The sequence below is a fragment of the Takifugu rubripes genome, chromosome 21 (genome assembly GCF_901000725.2).
Source record: "Takifugu rubripes chromosome 21, fTakRub1.2, whole genome shotgun sequence".
Classification (NCBI taxonomy): domain Eukaryota; kingdom Metazoa; phylum Chordata; class Actinopteri; order Tetraodontiformes; family Tetraodontidae; genus Takifugu; species Takifugu rubripes.
In genome coordinates, this window is record NC_042305.1 from 17837231 (window position 1) to 17856235 (window position 19005).

The window sequence follows — 19005 nt, forward strand, 5'->3', positions numbered from 1 at the left end:
TATTAACAACAAGCTAGCTTTATAATAGATGAGTGGGTCAGTGGGGTCAGAGGTCAGCGTATGCAGGTTGTTGTGTGTAGGAGACCGCTTGGCTGGTTGCTTTTCAGAGCGCTGCCCAAGTGACCTTGAGCAAAGTAGCGGATCAGCTAATGCTCAGGAGGCCTGTCGAGGGCGGCTCATTCACGCTGACATGCATTCATCGTGTGTCCATGTATACGGCATCCATGTGCTGTGTAGTAAACATATAATGTGTATGGAATCGCACATTTTTAGTGGTAATTCTATATTAATGTCATGTCATCTCGAATGGTGTGATCACACGGATCATGGTGTGTGTACAAATGTTACACAGTCGGCCCTGCGGTGAGGTGGAGCCTCCTCCCCGCTGTGGCTCCCATTTGCTCAAGGGCAGCTGGGAGGGGAATCAATCTGACATCATTTTGTAATTCGTCATTTCATTTAGAAATGAGAACATCATTCCTTCTCCTCTTCCTGCACCATCCCGTCTGATTCCATTTGTCCAATTTGTAGTTCTCGTTCCTCACTTTTTTTCTCTTCCTCACTGAAATAAGAAAAGCCCATAATATTCATCTCCCATTACTGATAAACTGGGCGTGCGGTTCTCCACAGTGGTTGGTGATTGGGGTTCATTCCGAGAGGAAACTGCCTGCGGCCATGAAGAGGATGTAAAATGTGTGAGTGGCAGCTGTAAGTGAGTAGCTGACACCTGAGCCTCGGGAAGGGGGGGGGGGGGGGGGGTGGTGACTGACAAGGGCAGCAGTGGAGTCCTGATTGGTTGAGAAGGAATCAGGCAGACGCGCTCTTTTCACAGGTATGTTTTTTATTTGTCAAACCAAAAGAGACTTGTTCAAAGCAACACTTTTCCTTCTTTGTTTTTTTTTTTTTGACTGTACACCGATTCTCAAACTCCCGTCCAAGTTTCCAACCACGCCAGCATTCAGATGCTCGGCGCCTCTCGCAGACAGTGACTGACGATCAGACAGAAAATGTAAGAAAACGAGCAAACGACACGGAAACGGCTGAGACGGCATCGCTTTCCTCTTCCCCTCAGCTCGGGAGACGACGGGTTCTCGTTACAAAAAGACAATCAGTGCCGAGTACAACGCGAAGGCTTTCAGATGATATGCAAGAACATGATGCGCCTGTAGACATTTCTGCTGCTCCGACCCGGCTCATGAATCATGCAGGCCTCCTCAGAGCCTGGCAGAGGGGCTGCAGATGGGAAGCCGTCAACCGAGATCAGACGCTGACCAGCATACAGTTATAACAGCTGCAAAATATTCACATATATTCATATAGTTCTGATATCCTTTTACTCATCTATAGAGGTATATCTGATATCAATGCACTGATTGGAATCCTTCCAAGACTGTGGGATAGTTTATAAGATGACTGATTTGGCAACGTTGCCTGGGTAATAGATCAATTAAAAACCTCCTGGGCATTTGAACGCATCAGCTAAGAAATGTCCCATTGGCTTCACCGGATTCCAACAGGCTCTGCTGGGACGGAGTTTTCCAGATATCAGATATATAAAAAAAAAGGTTCCTATTTCACACAGTCACGTCTCAACTACAACATGTGGACGTCGTGACGGCTGACAAACAAAGTTCCAAACACGGATGCGTTTCATGGCGGACACAATTTTCTCTTACTGTGGTTCTTTTTTATTTTTTTTTATTTTTTCCCTAAATGATGCAGTTTCAACTTCAGAAACGATGAGAACATCAAGTCACGTGAGCAAAGACGTCTGTGGGAAACTCAAAGCGTAAAAGCAGATGTGGCGTTATTTATTATTATGGAACCATCTTAATTTGAAGCCCACCATGTTTTCTGCCTATTTACCAACCCAACAACGCTCTTTACTGCACTGACCAGCAGAAGTTTGTATTAGCGAGATGCTTGATGCATCTTTGTCATCAGTTCTGGGTTAAAAGAACTCCAAAACACCTCATTAAACGATCCGTTTGCGAGTAAAATGGAAATATTCTGAAAGAAAGACACTGCCTGCTGTGTTGCCATAGCTAATCACCTCTGCAGCTTTAGTAATGACATATTCGCTAAATTTCAGGGGGTTTGCACCTAAAAGTAATCAGTCAACAGTTAAATCAAACAGCACAAATATGAGTCAGTCATGAACATAGAAATCTTTAAATGGTGACCAAAGGTTGTACATTTATGGGTAATTAAATGACATCAGTCCTGAGCTTTTTAATGGATTCACTATATGCTCTTATCTCCAAGACGACAGATGTTGACCACAGTTTTTAAACACCCGAAAATAACACAAGAAGAAATCCCGAGCAGGTTTATTCCAAAGGTATATTCCAAGTACTTTAAAAATGTAGCTGTAAGAAAACAAAAGGAAACAAGGAAACATTGGAAAGGGACACTCTTTGAGACCTCTAAGATCTTCTCACTGCCTTTCGGCCTCGGCGTCAACGAGATTTAACTCCAGTCAAATAAAACAATAAAATGCATAAAAGTGTGTCCCTAAATCAGAAGTGTTGCTCTCAGGGTTAAGAGGATCTAATAATGTCGTAATAATGCATTTATAATTCACGCACCATGCAATGTGTGTCTCTGTTACATATAATACAGCGTTAATAGTGTTGTGACGCGTAGCGACGGCGCCACCTGGGCTGAGCGCGTGGAATCAAAGGAAAACGAGTCCAGAACGTGACGACTACGCGTCGTTTTTCAACGGTAACGAAACCGGATCATCGTCCAACGAAACGTGGCGGACGGCTCTCACGTCGCTGGTAAAAAGTGACACTGTACAATTGGTTTCCATGGCGACACACTAAAACCACAGAATCCCCTCCCCTCTCATCTACATTACATGGTTCATTCAGGACACGATGGCAAACGTTGACAATGAGAAGACACATTTTCAACAAAAAAGGACTTTTTTTTTAAGATTATTGTACAAAAGAACAAAGAGTAACCCACACCCGAGCACGTGTTGCTGGAAAAAAACCAAAAAACATCCACTGGAAATCAAATTCTCTTTACAGGTTGTACAGTTTGTTTTTGACAGACTGGGTGAAACTCCAGTATGTCTGAGGGGGGAAGGGGGGGTCGGGGGGGGGGGTCGCAATGGCAAAGAAAAGGAAAGACGAAAGAAAAGAAAGAAACAACTGGAGAAAAAAGCTTCACTCTTCCTCTGTGCATCCCAGTATCTCTACGCGCAAAGTGATCCTGCCGTACCACGACCACGGGAGGATCCGGATGAGCCGGGCGTAGATGGGCGGCTCTATCACGTTCTTTCTGTGCGTGTCGTTGTCGAAGTTCCCCTGGAACACCTGCAACAGGGGAGCATTGTTGTTAGCACAGCAGCGGTAGCAGGAGAGGTGCTGGGACACTTCCAGAGGGGCGCTGAGGTTCCTTTGAGCAAGGCACCAAATGCCCTGATTGCTCAGAGTGCCTGTCGAGGGCAGCTGTGACGCCTCCGTGATTTGCATGTAAGCTAACGGTGTGTGTGTGTGTGTGTGCTAACCAGACCATAAAAACAGAAATTTCCCCCTTCTTTAAAATGCTCACAAACAAAAACACTTCTCATCCAGCAGCTTCTCAGACAACAAACTGTTTCCAGGCCGCTGCCCTGAAAGCCTCACGCAGGTTCCGAATCAAGTGCAGCCATCAAGGATGGCGGGAAAACGACAGGAAACACTTGTACATTAGCTCAGCAGCTTTTCTTCTCACGCAGCAGTCATGAGCCCACATCCCCAGACCCCCCCACCCCCCACCCCCAGCGCAAAATTGCAGCTTTCCACCATGCACTTAATTATCACGCCCACTGCGATCAGAGTGCACCTCCCTGCTTGCTATGCTCGTTTCGGGTTTTTTTATTTTTATTTTTTAATTCGACTTATTTTATTTTTGTACTTTTCCACCCAAGTACAAGCAGGAGGCTTTGATGTTGTGAGGTCAAACAGCCCTGCGGGACACCCGACCCTAAACCTAATCCCAAAACAATTTAAAAAAAAATGTGTTCACGTGCAGACTTTTAATTTAGATTAAGCTGCTGACAAAAAAGTGCAGTAATAATAACTCATAGACCAGGATGTTTTCTTTTATCCGTTGCAACCTAGTTTTTACATTTTTTTCAGAGGATTGGGTGGAACAAGCGTTTCATGTGCGTGTGTAATGGACAGCAAAATTTATGGAAAAGAAATGTTTCCAGTGTGGTGGCTTCATTAGCGAATATGATCATTTCTATTAAGCGGCGCTGATTACGCTGGTGTAATTGGGAGGTGATGGGATTCACTGTGGTGTGGAATGAAAAATCAGCGGGAGGCGTCTACCCCGGCGACGGTGGCGGGGTGACGCTCCGCCGCCAACGTCATCGCGACACCATCGTTGGAAGTCAAACATCCAAATGTTCGACATCTTCAGATAGAAAATTTCCAGCAAATTTGCACAGTTTTGAGTTTTATCCTTCTGTGTTATGAGTTGGTTTCTCCTGTTTGGGGTTTATTGGCAAACCGAGTGCGGAGGCCGTGGCGTCGAACAGCTGGTTAGTTGAAATAATAACGGACCTCTCGGGGCACTTGGAAGGCTGAACGCATACGATGTAATTGTGATGGATGTGCTGTGATGAGACGACGCGTCGCGGCTCGACCTCCTCTACGCTTCCATTAATAGCCGCGCTGCCACTTTACTCTGTCGTTTGGTTTTTGTGTTGCTAAAGATGAAATCATGCCGCCGTCGTACACTTTGATCGCTTCCCTTATTCCGCATGTATAATGCAAACAGGAGCAGGCCACCTTTTCATCCTCCATTCTTTTTCATCACTTTGCCCCCCGCAGTGGAGCCCATTCTTCCTCTGTCTTTCTCATCTGTATTCTAGCAGGAGCTTAGACTGCAGTCAGATAAGGTTTGCATCTGCAGACAGCAAAACAAGGCTCTATCACACAACATCCTGCCCCCTCTGTCATTCCCGCCTCTTTTTCTCTCTGTCCTCTGCTTCTTCTTTTACTTTCAATCCGTCTTGTTATCTCTGGAAATGACAAAAAAAAAAACCAACAACTTCTGAAAACATTCCAGCGTCTGGCGGTTTTACACCTGCAACACATGTGAGACTTCCTCCCTGACGACGTAGAAGACGATTTCAGTGATTTATCAAGTTTCTCTCAGTATAAAAATACCAAACTGTCCCCTTCTGGGGAGGCAAAGTGATGCTGCAGAGCTGAGGAATCACACCTGCAGACGTGTCACTCAGTGGTTCTAACGCGGAAGCAGGAAAGCTGGCCACATCTGTTCCGGAACCATTTCACTTGCATTCCTTATTTGTGTGCTGAGTTCATGCGACTGCAGCTGGAGAACTTTGGCTGCGAATCCCAAAGTGGGCGATTGAATTCCAAAGAAGGCAGTGCTGACGTGCTGCCTCAAACGTAATGAGTAAACCAGGACGCTTTATTATCCCAAAAAGGCGGCGCGGAAACGGCGATAACAACAACAACGAGGGCTGAGGAAAGGATTTACCCCTCCCATAATGTCTCGAGAGTTGCACAACTTCAGTGAGAATAGGTTTAAAATACGCACGCTGCAGCAGGATACGCGCAGATATACATAGATGGTTTTAAACTTTAAAAACCACACAGGACCCTCAGAACTAGGTAGACTGAAAGTGAACATCCTCCTGTCGATACAGTAGGCAGCGTGTGTGTGTGCGTGTGTGTGCATGTGTGTGTGACAGTCTATATTGAATCAGGTCATATCTTGGGTGTTTTGTCCCCTTAGTATTGAGCCTATGAGCTTCTCAACTTTCTGAGTTCATTCCTCGTCTTACTTTAATGTTGTTTATTTTTAATTCTTTAATCCTCCCCCAGCTTTTGAAAGATTTCACATCAACTATACACAAGAGTTCAGAGTCATTCAACATTCTCTTTCTCTGTCTGTGAGGAGGATCAGGATGTTTCTTCTATAGGTCCAGAATATTCTGACTAAATTACTAAGAAAATGTAGCAAATGCCACCAATTGTATCCTTTAAAGGTAACTAACTGGGCACCACCAAACTACAAAAGGGATTTAAATAATCTCTTTGTAATTCCATCTGACTGGTGGAGCTGAGAGGCAGAATGTTCCAACCTCGCTGCCCACACCAGCCATTGTTTTATTCAAAGATCACCACGTGTACGGCAGAAAGGGCCCGTTTGTGCATATGTTCCTCAAGGTAGCAGCCGCGGCTTCGCTCCAAACTATTGATTTCCCGGCTTGTGTCGTCTTGGCTGTGCATTACCGTGGGAGGCCGTGCGCGCCTCTGGAGATAAAGTGTCACAGGCAGATCAAATGAGCGGTTAGCCCTGACGCGGCCTCCTTCAGAAGAACAACTCAAGCATCTCAGCAGAGGATGGCTTCCCGCACCAAAAGAACTAATTTCACCCTTGAAATTGCGATGTATCGGCAATATCTAGGCCATTTTATATTAATGCAGCTGGTGTTCCGAAGCTCGGCGCTCTAGTCGTTTAGCTCTTTTCAATCCAGTGACCTGGATGGATCTGAAAGGCCCAACGACTGACTAACCCTCTCTCACCTGAAGTAAAACACCATTAAACCCAGATCAATTACTTCTGTGCTTGACTGGTCCCATCAAGTGCACGTGTAAATATTGACGCTCGGGAGACGGCGGCGGCGCAGGAAAAGCCAGATCAGTGACCCAAATGTGGAAAAGCCCAGCCAATATGTGTGATGGCGCCAAGTTTCCCGGCTTAATTATGTTTAAACAATGGATTATGTTCTTACTTGTCTCAGTTACAAGCACACTACACCGGTTCTGGAGGGTTCTGCGTGTGCCCGGCGGACTCCGTACGGGCGCGCCGGCGTGCCCTCTTTGACAACATCTGTATTCTGACGCAGCCTCCTCTCTCAATCTCGATCTGACTGCCTGCAGCTCCTGCCACATAGGAGCTGCAGGGTAGAGCTGAGAAGAATACTTACAAGCTTCTATCACCAGACAGCCGCACACTGACGCGCACGTGCTCGTGCGTCCCGAGTATCCCCCTGCCAAGTCGACCATTGTGGTGCGGCAGGAGGAGCCTCAGGAGCCCAGCAGCCAAATGTGTCCTCTAGCATTAATGGCTGACTGAAGGAGGAAAACACCTTGAAGAATCGTACATCTGCACAGCCCCTTGGCTCCGTCTGGGGACAAACAGATTGACATTCTCCAAAGCTTTGCTAACCCCCCCCCCACCCCACCCACACACACACACACACACACGAAAACAAATATTGCATCTTTGGTTTTGCTTCTAATTATAAAGCAAAACAACAAGGTGAAGGATGGAAGGACATCTCTGCTGCTATTACTGGAAATTAGATTTACCCGTTAACCAAATTAAGGTAAGTGATTTGTGCGATTTTTACCGCTCGTCCATCTCTGGGCGGCCGCTCACGAACAGGCAGATCGAGTTCAATGAGTAAACAAAGTCTGATTTCCAGACTGAAGGCTGGCAGCTCTGCCATCATCGTCGTAGTCATCATCATCAATCATTTGAAAGGTTGGGTTTCAGCACTGTCTGTTCTTTCATGTCGGATTATATTCAGATGCCTGACATTTCACTTGTGCGCATAAACAAAAGTCAGAGGCGTTCGTTTCAGCCCAGAGTTGCATGAAATCAACCCAGCGCGAATGACCTTGAGGATCTAAAGGTTTACATTCAGACCTCTGAGAGACGTCTGCAACCAACAGATGTACAGATATTAATAAAGATTTGACTGGTGAAAGCTGGACAGATATTCACAGAATATGATCATTCAAGGTTTCTTTTCTTTTCTTAAAAGCACTGGTGGTGCGTGAATAGGCAGAGGAAATAGGGCTTATCTTTCAATGGAACAGCAGGAAAATGGAGTAAATGCTCCTGCAACCTTCTAAGAGACAAAGGGTCTCCTGGCTGAGCTGTTACCTCGAGCCTGCAGCTCTCTGATATCAGAGGAGAGGCTGCAGCAGCCGTGCACTGTCTCCGGTGCAGCTGCAAAGGACGAGCTCGGAGTTGAAGGGTCGTAAACAAGATTTTCAGGAAAGCGCTGGCCAGGCCAGCATGACAGCGGGGTCTTATCGGATTCTTATCTGGCGAGAGGAGGGAGGACAGGCCAGTTAGGCTCGGCTTGAGACAAAGATTAAAAAATGTTCAGGGAAAGAGGGAAGAGCCGGAGACAGGTGCCAACACGGATTTTCCTTTCTCAATACTTACAAACTTGTGGAACATTATTGCTTCCTGTGGGTTTCTAACCTTCCTGTGCTTTCCTCTGTTTACCTGTGCTTCCCTCTCCCCAGAATGGCCCCTCTCCCTGCTATGATGTATAATTCAGCACTCAAGAACGCGCAGTTCCCACCGACGTGCATTTATTATTCCACAGTCTTTGTTTCCTGTGAGCACCTGACAGCAGAAATGTGCTTTAGGTGCCGGAAACGGTGACATGGATGGTTGGCTGGGAGGCAGGTTTGTTGGCCTTACCTTGTCCTTCCGCTGTTTCTCGTCCTGATACGTGATCCACCGCTCCCCGTCGTTGCTGTATGCCACTTTGTATGAGCCAACGAACTGGACCCGGCCAAAGTCCTTAGCTCCCTGGGTGATGATGCCCGTCACCTTGGTTGGCACACGCAAGTCCACCTGAAAGAGGCCCAAAGCTCAGTTTTCCATGACTCGGCGAATATGCGTTAATCCGGACTAAATCGTTCACAAGCCTACGAATCTCTTCAGCAGCCATGTCCGCTTGATTTATTTAATAAACCCATACTGGATCACTTATATCGAGTGAATAATACATCGTTTTAAAAGCACAGCAACATGACTCATATTAGAATACAGTTTGAGAGCTGCTATATTAGTTACTCCCTGTGATCCTCCATAATCATAAAGCAGCAGGTATGAAGCTCATTCCATGAAAGGGAAATGACAGAAATATCTATTTCTGTGTTGCATCAAGCCAGGTAATTATTTCTTCTGCCATCCTAAGACAAATAAAAAAAAATGGAAACCACAGGATGTCATTTATGGCAGGAGGAAGCTCATTAGGATGCTGACAGAAAACTCCTGTGTGAGGTGAGTGACGGGACTGAGGTCCACCCTGAGCAGGTTACATCTCGGCGACGCACTACAAAGTTACTAATTAAGGAAAAGATTATACTCATTTTTTAATTCTTTCATGTGCAGCCAAGGTGCTAGTTTAATTACACTGCATTAAAGATTAACTGGCCTTAAGGCTTTCTACAGATTCGGGATGTCTTTAATAAAAGCGTTGTACACGGCGTCACGTGCTCGGCCTTTACTAAAATAAATATCAAAAGTAATCAATTATTCATACAAATTCCCTCCTGTCATGACTCAGTTTTGTTGCCTTCCTACAAATATTTACAGTTCTGTTGGCGTTGGGAAGAGTGGTGTGTGTGTGTGTGTGTGTGTTTCTACTGCAGGGTGTGTACATAAATATGACATCATAGCAGCACAACACAATGCAACATTGTGTTTGGTCTGCATTTTCTGCGTCCAGCCATTATTTGCAGAAATAATAAGCATGGCTGAGTCCTCCGCACAAGATTCATGCCTAAATGTCACTCTGAGCTTAATGCCTGCACAGAAAACCATGGGGGGGTTCTGAAAGTGCCAGCAAAGCAGGAGCGAGTGAAAACAACAACGGGAAAAACCCTACAGTACGCAGATATATGTCTTCTGCTGCCTGTCCTCAGGATGGGGACAGCCATATATCACACTAATGGGCCGGGTCAGAGGGCAACATGGAACATATGTGTCACACGGCTCTGGCAGCCATTAAATCGGGGTAAACACATGAACCTAAGAGACTTTTTATTTTAATGTGTTGGAGACGCCACAGATGAAGACGAGGAATCAGGCATTAAACGGTTTGGATGGTGCTGTGGGTGGCGTGCGCCGATAATCCCAACACAACCCAACACACACATCCTCCATCTGCCCACCGCCCCTCTAGAATAACGCCTTTCCAGCAAGAAATATCGCCATGTCACACGTGACAATTTGGAACAATTTTGGGGCAATTTTTAAGAAAAACCAAGACAAAGACTGTTGACAAAATCCTGTCTAGGTTGTGTTCCACAGGATCATGACTCGGGAGTCCTCGGCTTTCCTCACACACATGAAAATGGTTCGTTGTAAATATTGAATATGAAAGTTTCATATTTACCATTGTCATCCTGATCGTTTTCGGAGCAAATTATTGGTACAAATCCACTCTTAAGGCACCTCAGACCGCAGGACAACCTTAAAAGACATAAGATATTTGGCCCTTGAAAAGCCCTTGGAGCGTTGGGTTCCGTGTGAGCTTTGTGCCTTGTACGGGTTCACCTCAGAGCCACCACCACGGCCTCCTTGACTCTCAGAGAGTCCTCTGTAATGCAGAACCCCCCGTTGTGTCACAAGGATCTCAGCAGGGCTTCACGTGCACGGAGGTAAAGCCACGACTTAGCGACTACAAAGCACATTTCCCTTTCAAGGCTCATCCAACTGGATGAATTCCCGGTTGCCCGGGGTGAGATGTTTAATTAATAAAAGGAGTCCAAAAAACGTCCGCGTTAGCGTGCAGACATCCACGGAGCTACGGTTCAGGTGTGCGTTCATCTCACCTGCGGTTCATTTGCTGAGAGCGCACTACTCGTGAAGTATTCCTCTAAGCCTGCACTCCCATTTGTGGATGTCACAGCCTTTTTTTATCTGTTTCTTTTAGAACCGCTGCAGCATCCTTGGGAAATATTCCCTTTTAAGCATATGAATACCTTTAACACGACAGCTCTATAATAATGTCACAGCAACCCACCAGAAAAAGAGGGAGAGAACGACAGAACAATCCTGCGGCTTTTAGAGCACCCTTGTTGCTGAAGGTAAACGCGTTCGGCTCAAGTAGCCAAAAAAACAACAAAAACAAAAAAAAAAGGAAAAGGAGCCTGAGACAGTAATTGCCGTCACAGGTAGCGGTCAAAAATATAAGCGTCAGTGAGGCTTTGATGGCCCGGACTGAATTAGGAGGGGAGATAAGCTTGTTAAAGCAAGGCCTCGCCGCCATCCTCCGCCTTCTCTTCTTTGTTCCTATCAAACCACGCTCCCTCCCACCTCAGCCGCGAGCCTCAGCATTCTAGGAGCAGCGAAACTCTGCCTGTGGCTTCGATCTGTAAACGAGAATGATCTAAGATGGAGGTTGAAGGTTTACCAACGACCGAGTGCTCACGTGGAAGGAGGACAGGGTCAATTGGGCTGTAATGGCAGCGCCAGAAGGGCAACATTTACACACTTCTTCCAGACAAACACTCATCTCTCCAGCTCATTAAGACAAGAGTCAGCGTGCTAATCCCTGCTCCCACTTAGATGTGGCTTTGCCAGTGCAAAAAATAAGGAGATTAATGCAATGAGAGGCGGTCTTAAAAGCAGCTCTTGGAGAGCCGGTTTCCTTTTTTATTAACGCAGCGCATGATTACAGTGTCCTGCTGGCGTTCGCCTTCCAGCTGTGCTAATTTAACAGCGTGCTGAAACCTCATTTCATCTTTCCAGTTGACGGGAAGGCTCTCCCTGTCCTCTCCTCCTCTTTGTGACAGATCTTTTTAAGCAGACGATGTCTTTATTCTGCCTGATCCTGGAGGTAATGGCAAAGGGAATAGCCAAGAAACACTGGTCAGTCCCCTTCAACCACCCCCGCGCTCTCCAGTTAAAATCCAATATTCACAAATTTGAAAAAAAAGGGTGATAAAGAATTAATGGAGGAAGTTTTCTGAATTAAAAAGCAGCTGGAGTTTATTCATCTGACAAATAAGCAAAGCCTAAATATTTTCTGTCTGATCGGCACTCTCTGGTCCCGGGTTGGAAAATTTATTTAGGATTTAGGCTCCGGTAAAATATTTTTAGAAGAGGCCAAATTACTAAATGGTGATCTGAAGGATAAACAAGTGAAATCCAACCAAATCAGGCTCGCTGGTAAAATAAATACCCGTGGTTTAGCCACTATTGTCATTTTAATTTAATTAACAGAACAAAAGCAAGAGTCATAGCCAATTTGGAGTAACTTCATCTGGACCAGGTTGTCATGGTGATCTCACAAACATCAAAGTGAACCGCTTTCATCAGTGTGCTCATCTGCTAAATTTAGCTCCGTTTGGTGATAACAATTGAAAATAGACAAACAGCCTTGATGACGGAGCTGCACGTTAAAGAAAAGGCAAAATATGTCACAACACAAAAACTGCCAGATTGAAAAATCCAACTTTAATTTCTCATAATGATGAAGACTAATTAATTAATAGCTCTGCTCGATTTGCCACAGCAAACACAGCAGATGTGATAGATTAACCGTGGCGAGATGTGCCGCCTCAGGTTGGGTGTTAATTACGTGGACGGAGTCGCCTCGTCCAGAAATATGTAACTTCATTTCCTCAATACCTCGGTAGTTTGAGTAATTGTCCCTCGCACGACTCGCTGTCAGCTCAGATTTTTATCATTTTCATTCGCCGTTTCATTTCAACAGCCCCAACCTGACAAGACGTCGCCGTGCACGCGGGCTCGTCTTAACCACGCGGCCCCTCTCCCCTTCCCCCCCCTGCCTTCTTGCCCTTCTGTCCACATCTTTATAGAGAAGCGTCGCCATCCGCGCTGCCAGGGACACATTTTGTCGCTCCTATTTCGCATAACTGAAAAATACAGGCATGGTCTTTGCTTGCAGGAGAGGAATCTAAGAATATACAACCCCCCCGCTGAGGGCCCACGTTGAGAAGGTGCGTGAGCAGGAAGCCCAGAAGCTGTGAAGTTACGGCACAGACAAAGTGCCCCCCCGTGGCTGTGTCAAGTCGGCCTGGTCATCAAACGTCAAGGATAGAGATAACAAATAAACGTCGTTTGTTGGGGTTTATGCATAAAATGTAGTGGACTACAATACCAGACACACACACATTTATTAGCCGCGCAGCTTCCGTTGCACGGGGACATTGTTATGCATTGACCAACCTCGCTCTTCTACCAGTTCACGCCATCAGCCTAGCCAGCCCCCACGGCACTAACACGCTAAAAGGCATCATGAGAACGTAGAAACATCAAAGCCATTTGTAAAGAGGGGAGCTTTCTTTTGGTGCTAGCTCATCATACTTAGCCAAGAAGAAGCCTGGCTCTCGGCTACAGTTGTCCTGAAATTTGGAGCAGGTACAATGAGAGCCACTGGAAACAATCATATAAGTGAACGTCTGATGGAGATCCACTAGTAAGGAATTCATCCCATAATTGTTCAACTCTGGCTGGAAGACAGACGTTTGTGGTTCATTCTGGCATCATTACAAATGGCCGTCCTGTATCGGACGATAACAGATGCCTACAAATCCAGTTTCCTCCTCTGGATTCTGTGGTGGAAGCTATTTTGGGCCTGTTGTGGGGTTTCACCTGCAGCTCTTCATCTATCTGCCTTTTGTTTTCTCCCCCCCAATTAATAATTAAACACAGTGAGCTTTAAAAATAGAAAGGGTTCATTCAGAAGCAGCATTTTCCCCTCGTAAAAGCAAAGGCGACTATTCCAAGGTGGCGCATGAATGCAACAAACTTCAGCACCTGAATGTTGACGCAGTGTGACCCCCCCCCCCCCCCGGATGGATATTGACCCCATTCGGGCCAGTTTGTTTGAATGAAGGCTAAATAAACGAAACCGAAACAAAAGAGAGGAACGCATCTGAATAAAAACGGGAGCTGGCCGTCGGCCTCGGAAGAGTCCAGGAAGAGGTGAAAAATAGGAAAATAAATCTTTCAAAGCTCTGGCTGCTGCCCCCCCCCCCTCACAGAGTAAATGAAATATTTAAGCCGACTCATCACACGTATGTGCACATATGGACACTTTCTGGACATTGAACTTGACATAAATTAGCTACAATTAAAACTAAAACACCAAAAAACCCACAAAACAGCTGCATAACTGACTGCTGTTTCCAGCCGTCATCACGCCACGATGGTGTAAATATCTGGAGCCAGTCAGGGACGTCCTGCACCTCAAGAGACTGCTCCGAGGAATTCTGAAACCGCAAGATCAACATGCTGGATTCCATCTCCTCCGCAATGATTTCGCTCCGAGTCGGACAATCCCAGCAGATGTGGCGATTACCGGCGAGGACTCCTGAATCAGTCCTCCTGAGATCAAACGGATAAAAGCGTGTGAGGTCAGCTGAGAGCCCGTGAGATGGACCCGAATAAGGGAAGGTTGAGGGTGCGGAGGAGAGAGGCAGGTTCCCCCGGATAATGGAAACAGGAGCCGGATCGCAGGTTCCATTCAGATATGTATCAGACGCACCGTGGAGGCAGGCCACACTAAAAAGCAGACGGGAAGCAGATGGAGCTACGATCCCATCAGCGACTTCATTTTCCGAAGCAATTAAATCGGCACACTGGCTGCGGGGAAAGGCAGCGGAATCACGCATGGAAGCGGAACGCCGGGAGCAACAGAGTTATATACAGAATGTTGACGGCGTCTTCCTCCGTCAGGCGTCAGAACCCGGCGCTCCATCCAACCAGCGGCAGCCCCGGTGACGCTCGTCACCTGACAGCCAGGCGATGACACCTCAAGTCAATGGTTTGAAAATTAGAACAAGGATGATTATTATAATGGTTTATTTTCATCGCCATGGCAACTGTTGCTGAAGCCACAGCTCGGCTCCCACTTTGTGCCTCCTTTTCCACATTCACCCAGAATAACAAACGGATGTCAGATAGTAGATCTGGAGGAGATATTATTCTAGCTGTTAGCTCGTCTGTGTTTTACCGCTCAAAAAATGCCCTCAGAAGTAAAAACAGCCCTTTTCTATGATGTCAGTGAGAGTTTGGGGCTTAAAAAAGGATTAAATCCAACCAGCTCATGTGACACTGAAAACTTTACAAATCATGTTTTATAAAACATTAGAACATCCTTGTTCTAATATTCATGTTTTATAAAACATGAATACCGGATGTAATAAATGTTTCACCTCGATTATTTGACATTTGCCTACGAATCGGGACATCATTTATTCCAAATATGCATCTAGAGCGATGACGGACTGCAACACCTCCCAACATTCCACCTGACTGCTGAAAGAAAGGATCAAATCAGATCTAGTTTATACATCAGGCTCCAGAACATCCGTTGGGAACCGGCTCGACGTCCTCCAGCCCTGAGTGAAGGCCACACAAAGCACACGTGAAGCTGCTGCTTACCCAACAGAATAATTCTGCTCAGTCTTTGGCAGTTTTCATGCCTTTTATCCCAGATGGGTCCTAACGGCTCCGTGCAACTCCGTGACGGCAACAGGAACCACCTGGAGACGCCGTCCCGCTCCTTCATGCTTTCCCTTTAATGAGTTCCCCCAGAAAGCGTGGCTGTAGGCTCCTATTGATCCAGGAGAAATGATGAAAAAGAAAATACAATCCGAGCGTCCAACAAAATGAAAGATCTATAAGACGGGATGAGAACTTTGAATAGGCAGATCTGCGGGGACGAGAGCCTTGATCCAGGTTGGACCGGATCGATATGATAGGACAGTAATAAAAGCTTTTAAGAGGACGCCGTGTCTACCGCGCACAAGGACAAGGACGCCGTTTTCCATTTTGGGCTGATCAGACTTGAGGGATGCGGGACAATCTTTTAACCTTCAGAGGATCCATTAAATTGTCCCCGTTCATTTATTTCATGCAAGCGGCTCCGACAAAGCACTGATCTCTTGTTCTTAAAATAAAGACGTGATCATTGCCGTTCCAGATGATCAAACTCCCTTTTCAGGCCTTTCATGCTCCGGTGCCTTTTCGCTCTCCGGCTTTGCTTTTTTTTAAGGACTTCATCTTCGCTTGGTAATCACTCCAGAGGAGATAAGAGCTTCAGCAGGATGAATTAAAGCTGTTTTCCTCTGTGGATGGGTGAAACCAACACCAAACTCCAAATCTTCTGATTAAAAGCTGAGTTTGCTGTCCGTTGGCGGCGGCGTTGTTTTTCATTCCCTAATGTGATTTGGGAACGTCGCCGTGTAACGTTGGTGTAATAATAATCAAAGCTGCGTGATTACACCAAATACCCGCTAACGGCCGGCGAGCAGGAATCCGTCTTTCATTAGATCCGCTTTTTCGTGCATCAACACGCAGTCGCACGCAAAATTAGAGGGGGGGGGGGGGGGGCACAGACGAAAACACACTTTGCTTGATCACAGAAGACAATGATCAAATAAGACAATCAAAGAAATACTTATTTTCACATCAAACCTGATCCAACATTTAATCTGCACTACAAGCCAAAACCCATTAAATTTTCTTCCAAAGGAAAAGTTTTAACTCCATTTTAATTCATTCCCAATTAAGCTTTTTCGACTGCGGCTAATGTCAACATTTGTGACTTAATGTGTTTTGATTCTTGTTGGGAAATGAATCTTTCAATTTTTGTTTTCCAGCACAATTAAGACGGGTTCCCTGACGTGGCAGAGGGAGCGAGCAGAGGTGGACACGAAGGAGTCGTTGACGGGTTCGAGGGCGAGAAAAACCAGGAATGTCGGCACCGTCAACGTGCTCCTCGGGGTTCTGGTAGCACGTCGGCTAAATGTTCATACATGAACAGGCTCAACAGTGACAACAACCTGAGCTCAGTCCCTGATTAAAAGCTAATCTCTGTGATTAAGATGGTTCCATTCTAAATATTATTCTAGTCACGCGACCGCCCTCATTCCTCTTATAAACATCCTCACATCTTTAAATTGATATTTTTGTTTTGCTACACATGAACTCCCTAACAAGAAGAAGAAGAAGCTAGAAAAGCCCTCGAGTGCACATGTTGGACCTTCTTTGCTTCCTTTCTTCCTCATTAACAATGCGCAGAACGCTGTGAATCATCGATCCCTCACTGCCCGGAGACGTTCCTCAAAGATTAACTGTGGGGTTACACCCATCTTGAAGTCCGGCCTAGATGGAACATTTTGCTCAGAGACACTGGCATTTTCCGCTGCTGCAACCTGGACCCACTCTGACTCTGGGGTCGGTGGATTTAAGAGCTCCGGGTCAAGAATTAAATACATCCAGCTGATTCAGCATGAGTACAACATGTAAGATAGCACATTAGGGACAACGTGTTGCGTTCAAATGCGGGTTCAAAGCGCTCCTCCCAACCGTGGTGACGTCATCCTAAAATCAGCTGACCTGCTGCTGCATTCAAAGACTGGGATGAAACAGTCTCACAGCAACACGCCGTCACTTCCTGCTTAATGTCCCCCAGAAGACAGGAGGTCCCATAGCATTACCTTTCAAAGTAAGAGCTCAATACCATCTCATGTACACACACACACACAGACACACAGACACACACACATATATATATATACTTATATATATATTTTTTTATATATATATATACTGTATGCATATGTAGACAGGCTAGTTTCTTTCTGCAGACTGAAAATGTGCGAATGTCTCATCCTTTCTGGAGGAACCGAAGACTAGTTTTAACCAGCTCGTGGAAGCAAACGGCTTCAACTTCGTTCTGTCACAGCTTCAGTGTTTTCTGAGGAACAACTTCTGAAAGATCCAATCAAAATGCTCTGTCACGTCACTCTTCTGGCCAGAGGAGGCCTCAGAGGTTAAACACGTCACCATTAACCATCCAATTTAGCAGTCGGTGCTAACGTATCGTTCCTCATTTCAACCCTTTCAACCACTTAACGTCACCGTGCAGGTGGTCGTCGTGGCGTCACACGTAGCACATCTTTATCACTGTCAGAAGGTCCTTTAGGCATGAGACAAATGAGCCACTAGAACTGGTTCATTTGCTGTGAACCAAACAACTTTGACAAAAAGTAATCCATTAATCCAAAATGGCAGCGATTATTTTTAATCACATGCAGAGAAAATAAATCCCATTTATTGTCACAGGATATGATAATTGCGGTTTTATGGCTGTAAGAAAATGGAAATAACCCGACCTCGGCAGATGAAATTAGCGCAGATTAGCGTAAATGGTGCGCGTTGTTCGTGCAGACGTAACGACAGAATGGTGGTTATTCAGCTGTGTATTCGACAGTGTGTCATGCATTTCAAATGAGTCTGTTTCTCCGGCTGCTGTCATAAATTATGCTTAAATAGTTTCAATCATTCAGAGGCAACAAAACACTGTAGTAACAGTGATTGACATATTTGATTTGTCTTTTTTTCAGATGTTATAAAAGCTTTTGTAGCTTAATAACACGTGTTTCTTTACATTATAACAGCTAATCAGATGGGAACAGATGAGGGGCTAAAGAATGATGGCAGAAAACTTGCTCCTATATATTGTGATGAAGAACTTTGGGAGTTTTAAGCAGCTTTTTGGGTACTTAGTGACTAGGAAACAGTTAAGAGGTGCGAGCTGGATCAAATCTGACCTACAAAGAAGTCGTGAGAACCAATGCAGAGACATCCTGATGTGAAATTATGGCATACATGTCATATAAAATGGAGGAAATGGGAAATCATCTCATGTCTGCCACCTCCTTTCTGCTGCCTGGACATGTTAATGTGTATAATTAACTAATCAGCTTATGCCAGCTTGATCACTGGGCAGCTCCGTCTGACGGCTTCGGCGTGTTCCAGAAACATCGCCAATGATTCCGCTCGAATGTCCTCTTTGTGTCATTTTATCTGCTGCCTGCTGGAGCAAACTCATTTAGTCAGGAGCAAAACATCTGCAGGTCTGAGGGAGAGTTAATGTGGCGAGATTACGCTCGTAAAAAAGAACGAGAGAAAAGTACATTTTCAGAGCGCAAGTTGGGCTGAAATGAAATGACGCACATGGAAAGATTGAATTGGTCTTGATTGATAGAAACACTTAATATCTCATTAGGTCTGATTAATTCTTTTTATCGGTATGGTCTAGTCGTTCTGCAACGTCGCTGAGAATCAATTATTTGTCATTGCAACCGGAATGAAGACGATAGCGGCTGTAACTTTTGCAAATGTATATAAATCAATGGCTCAGTGTGAGTCGGCTCCAACAGCTGTATCAGT

General features: G+C 45.6%; 1 protein-coding gene across 4 annotated transcripts in view; it reads right to left on the bottom strand.

The window, feature by feature from the left end:
- Positions 1-821: 821 nt before the first annotated feature.
- The window catches only part of edil3a (EGF-like repeats and discoidin I-like domains 3a), a 68563-nt gene continuing 50379 nt past the window's right edge, over positions 822-19005 (bottom strand). For all 4 annotated transcript variants that reach the window (XM_029829807.1, XM_029829805.1, XM_029829806.1 and 1 more), the window contains 2 exons: positions 8482-8637; positions 822-3326 (listed from right to left, as the gene is read on the bottom strand). In XM_029829807.1, the coding sequence (XP_029685667.1) occupies positions 3177-3326; positions 8482-8637 (306 nt within the window). In that variant the 3' untranslated portion in view covers positions 822-3176. The remainder of the gene's footprint in view (positions 3327-8481; positions 8638-19005) is intronic.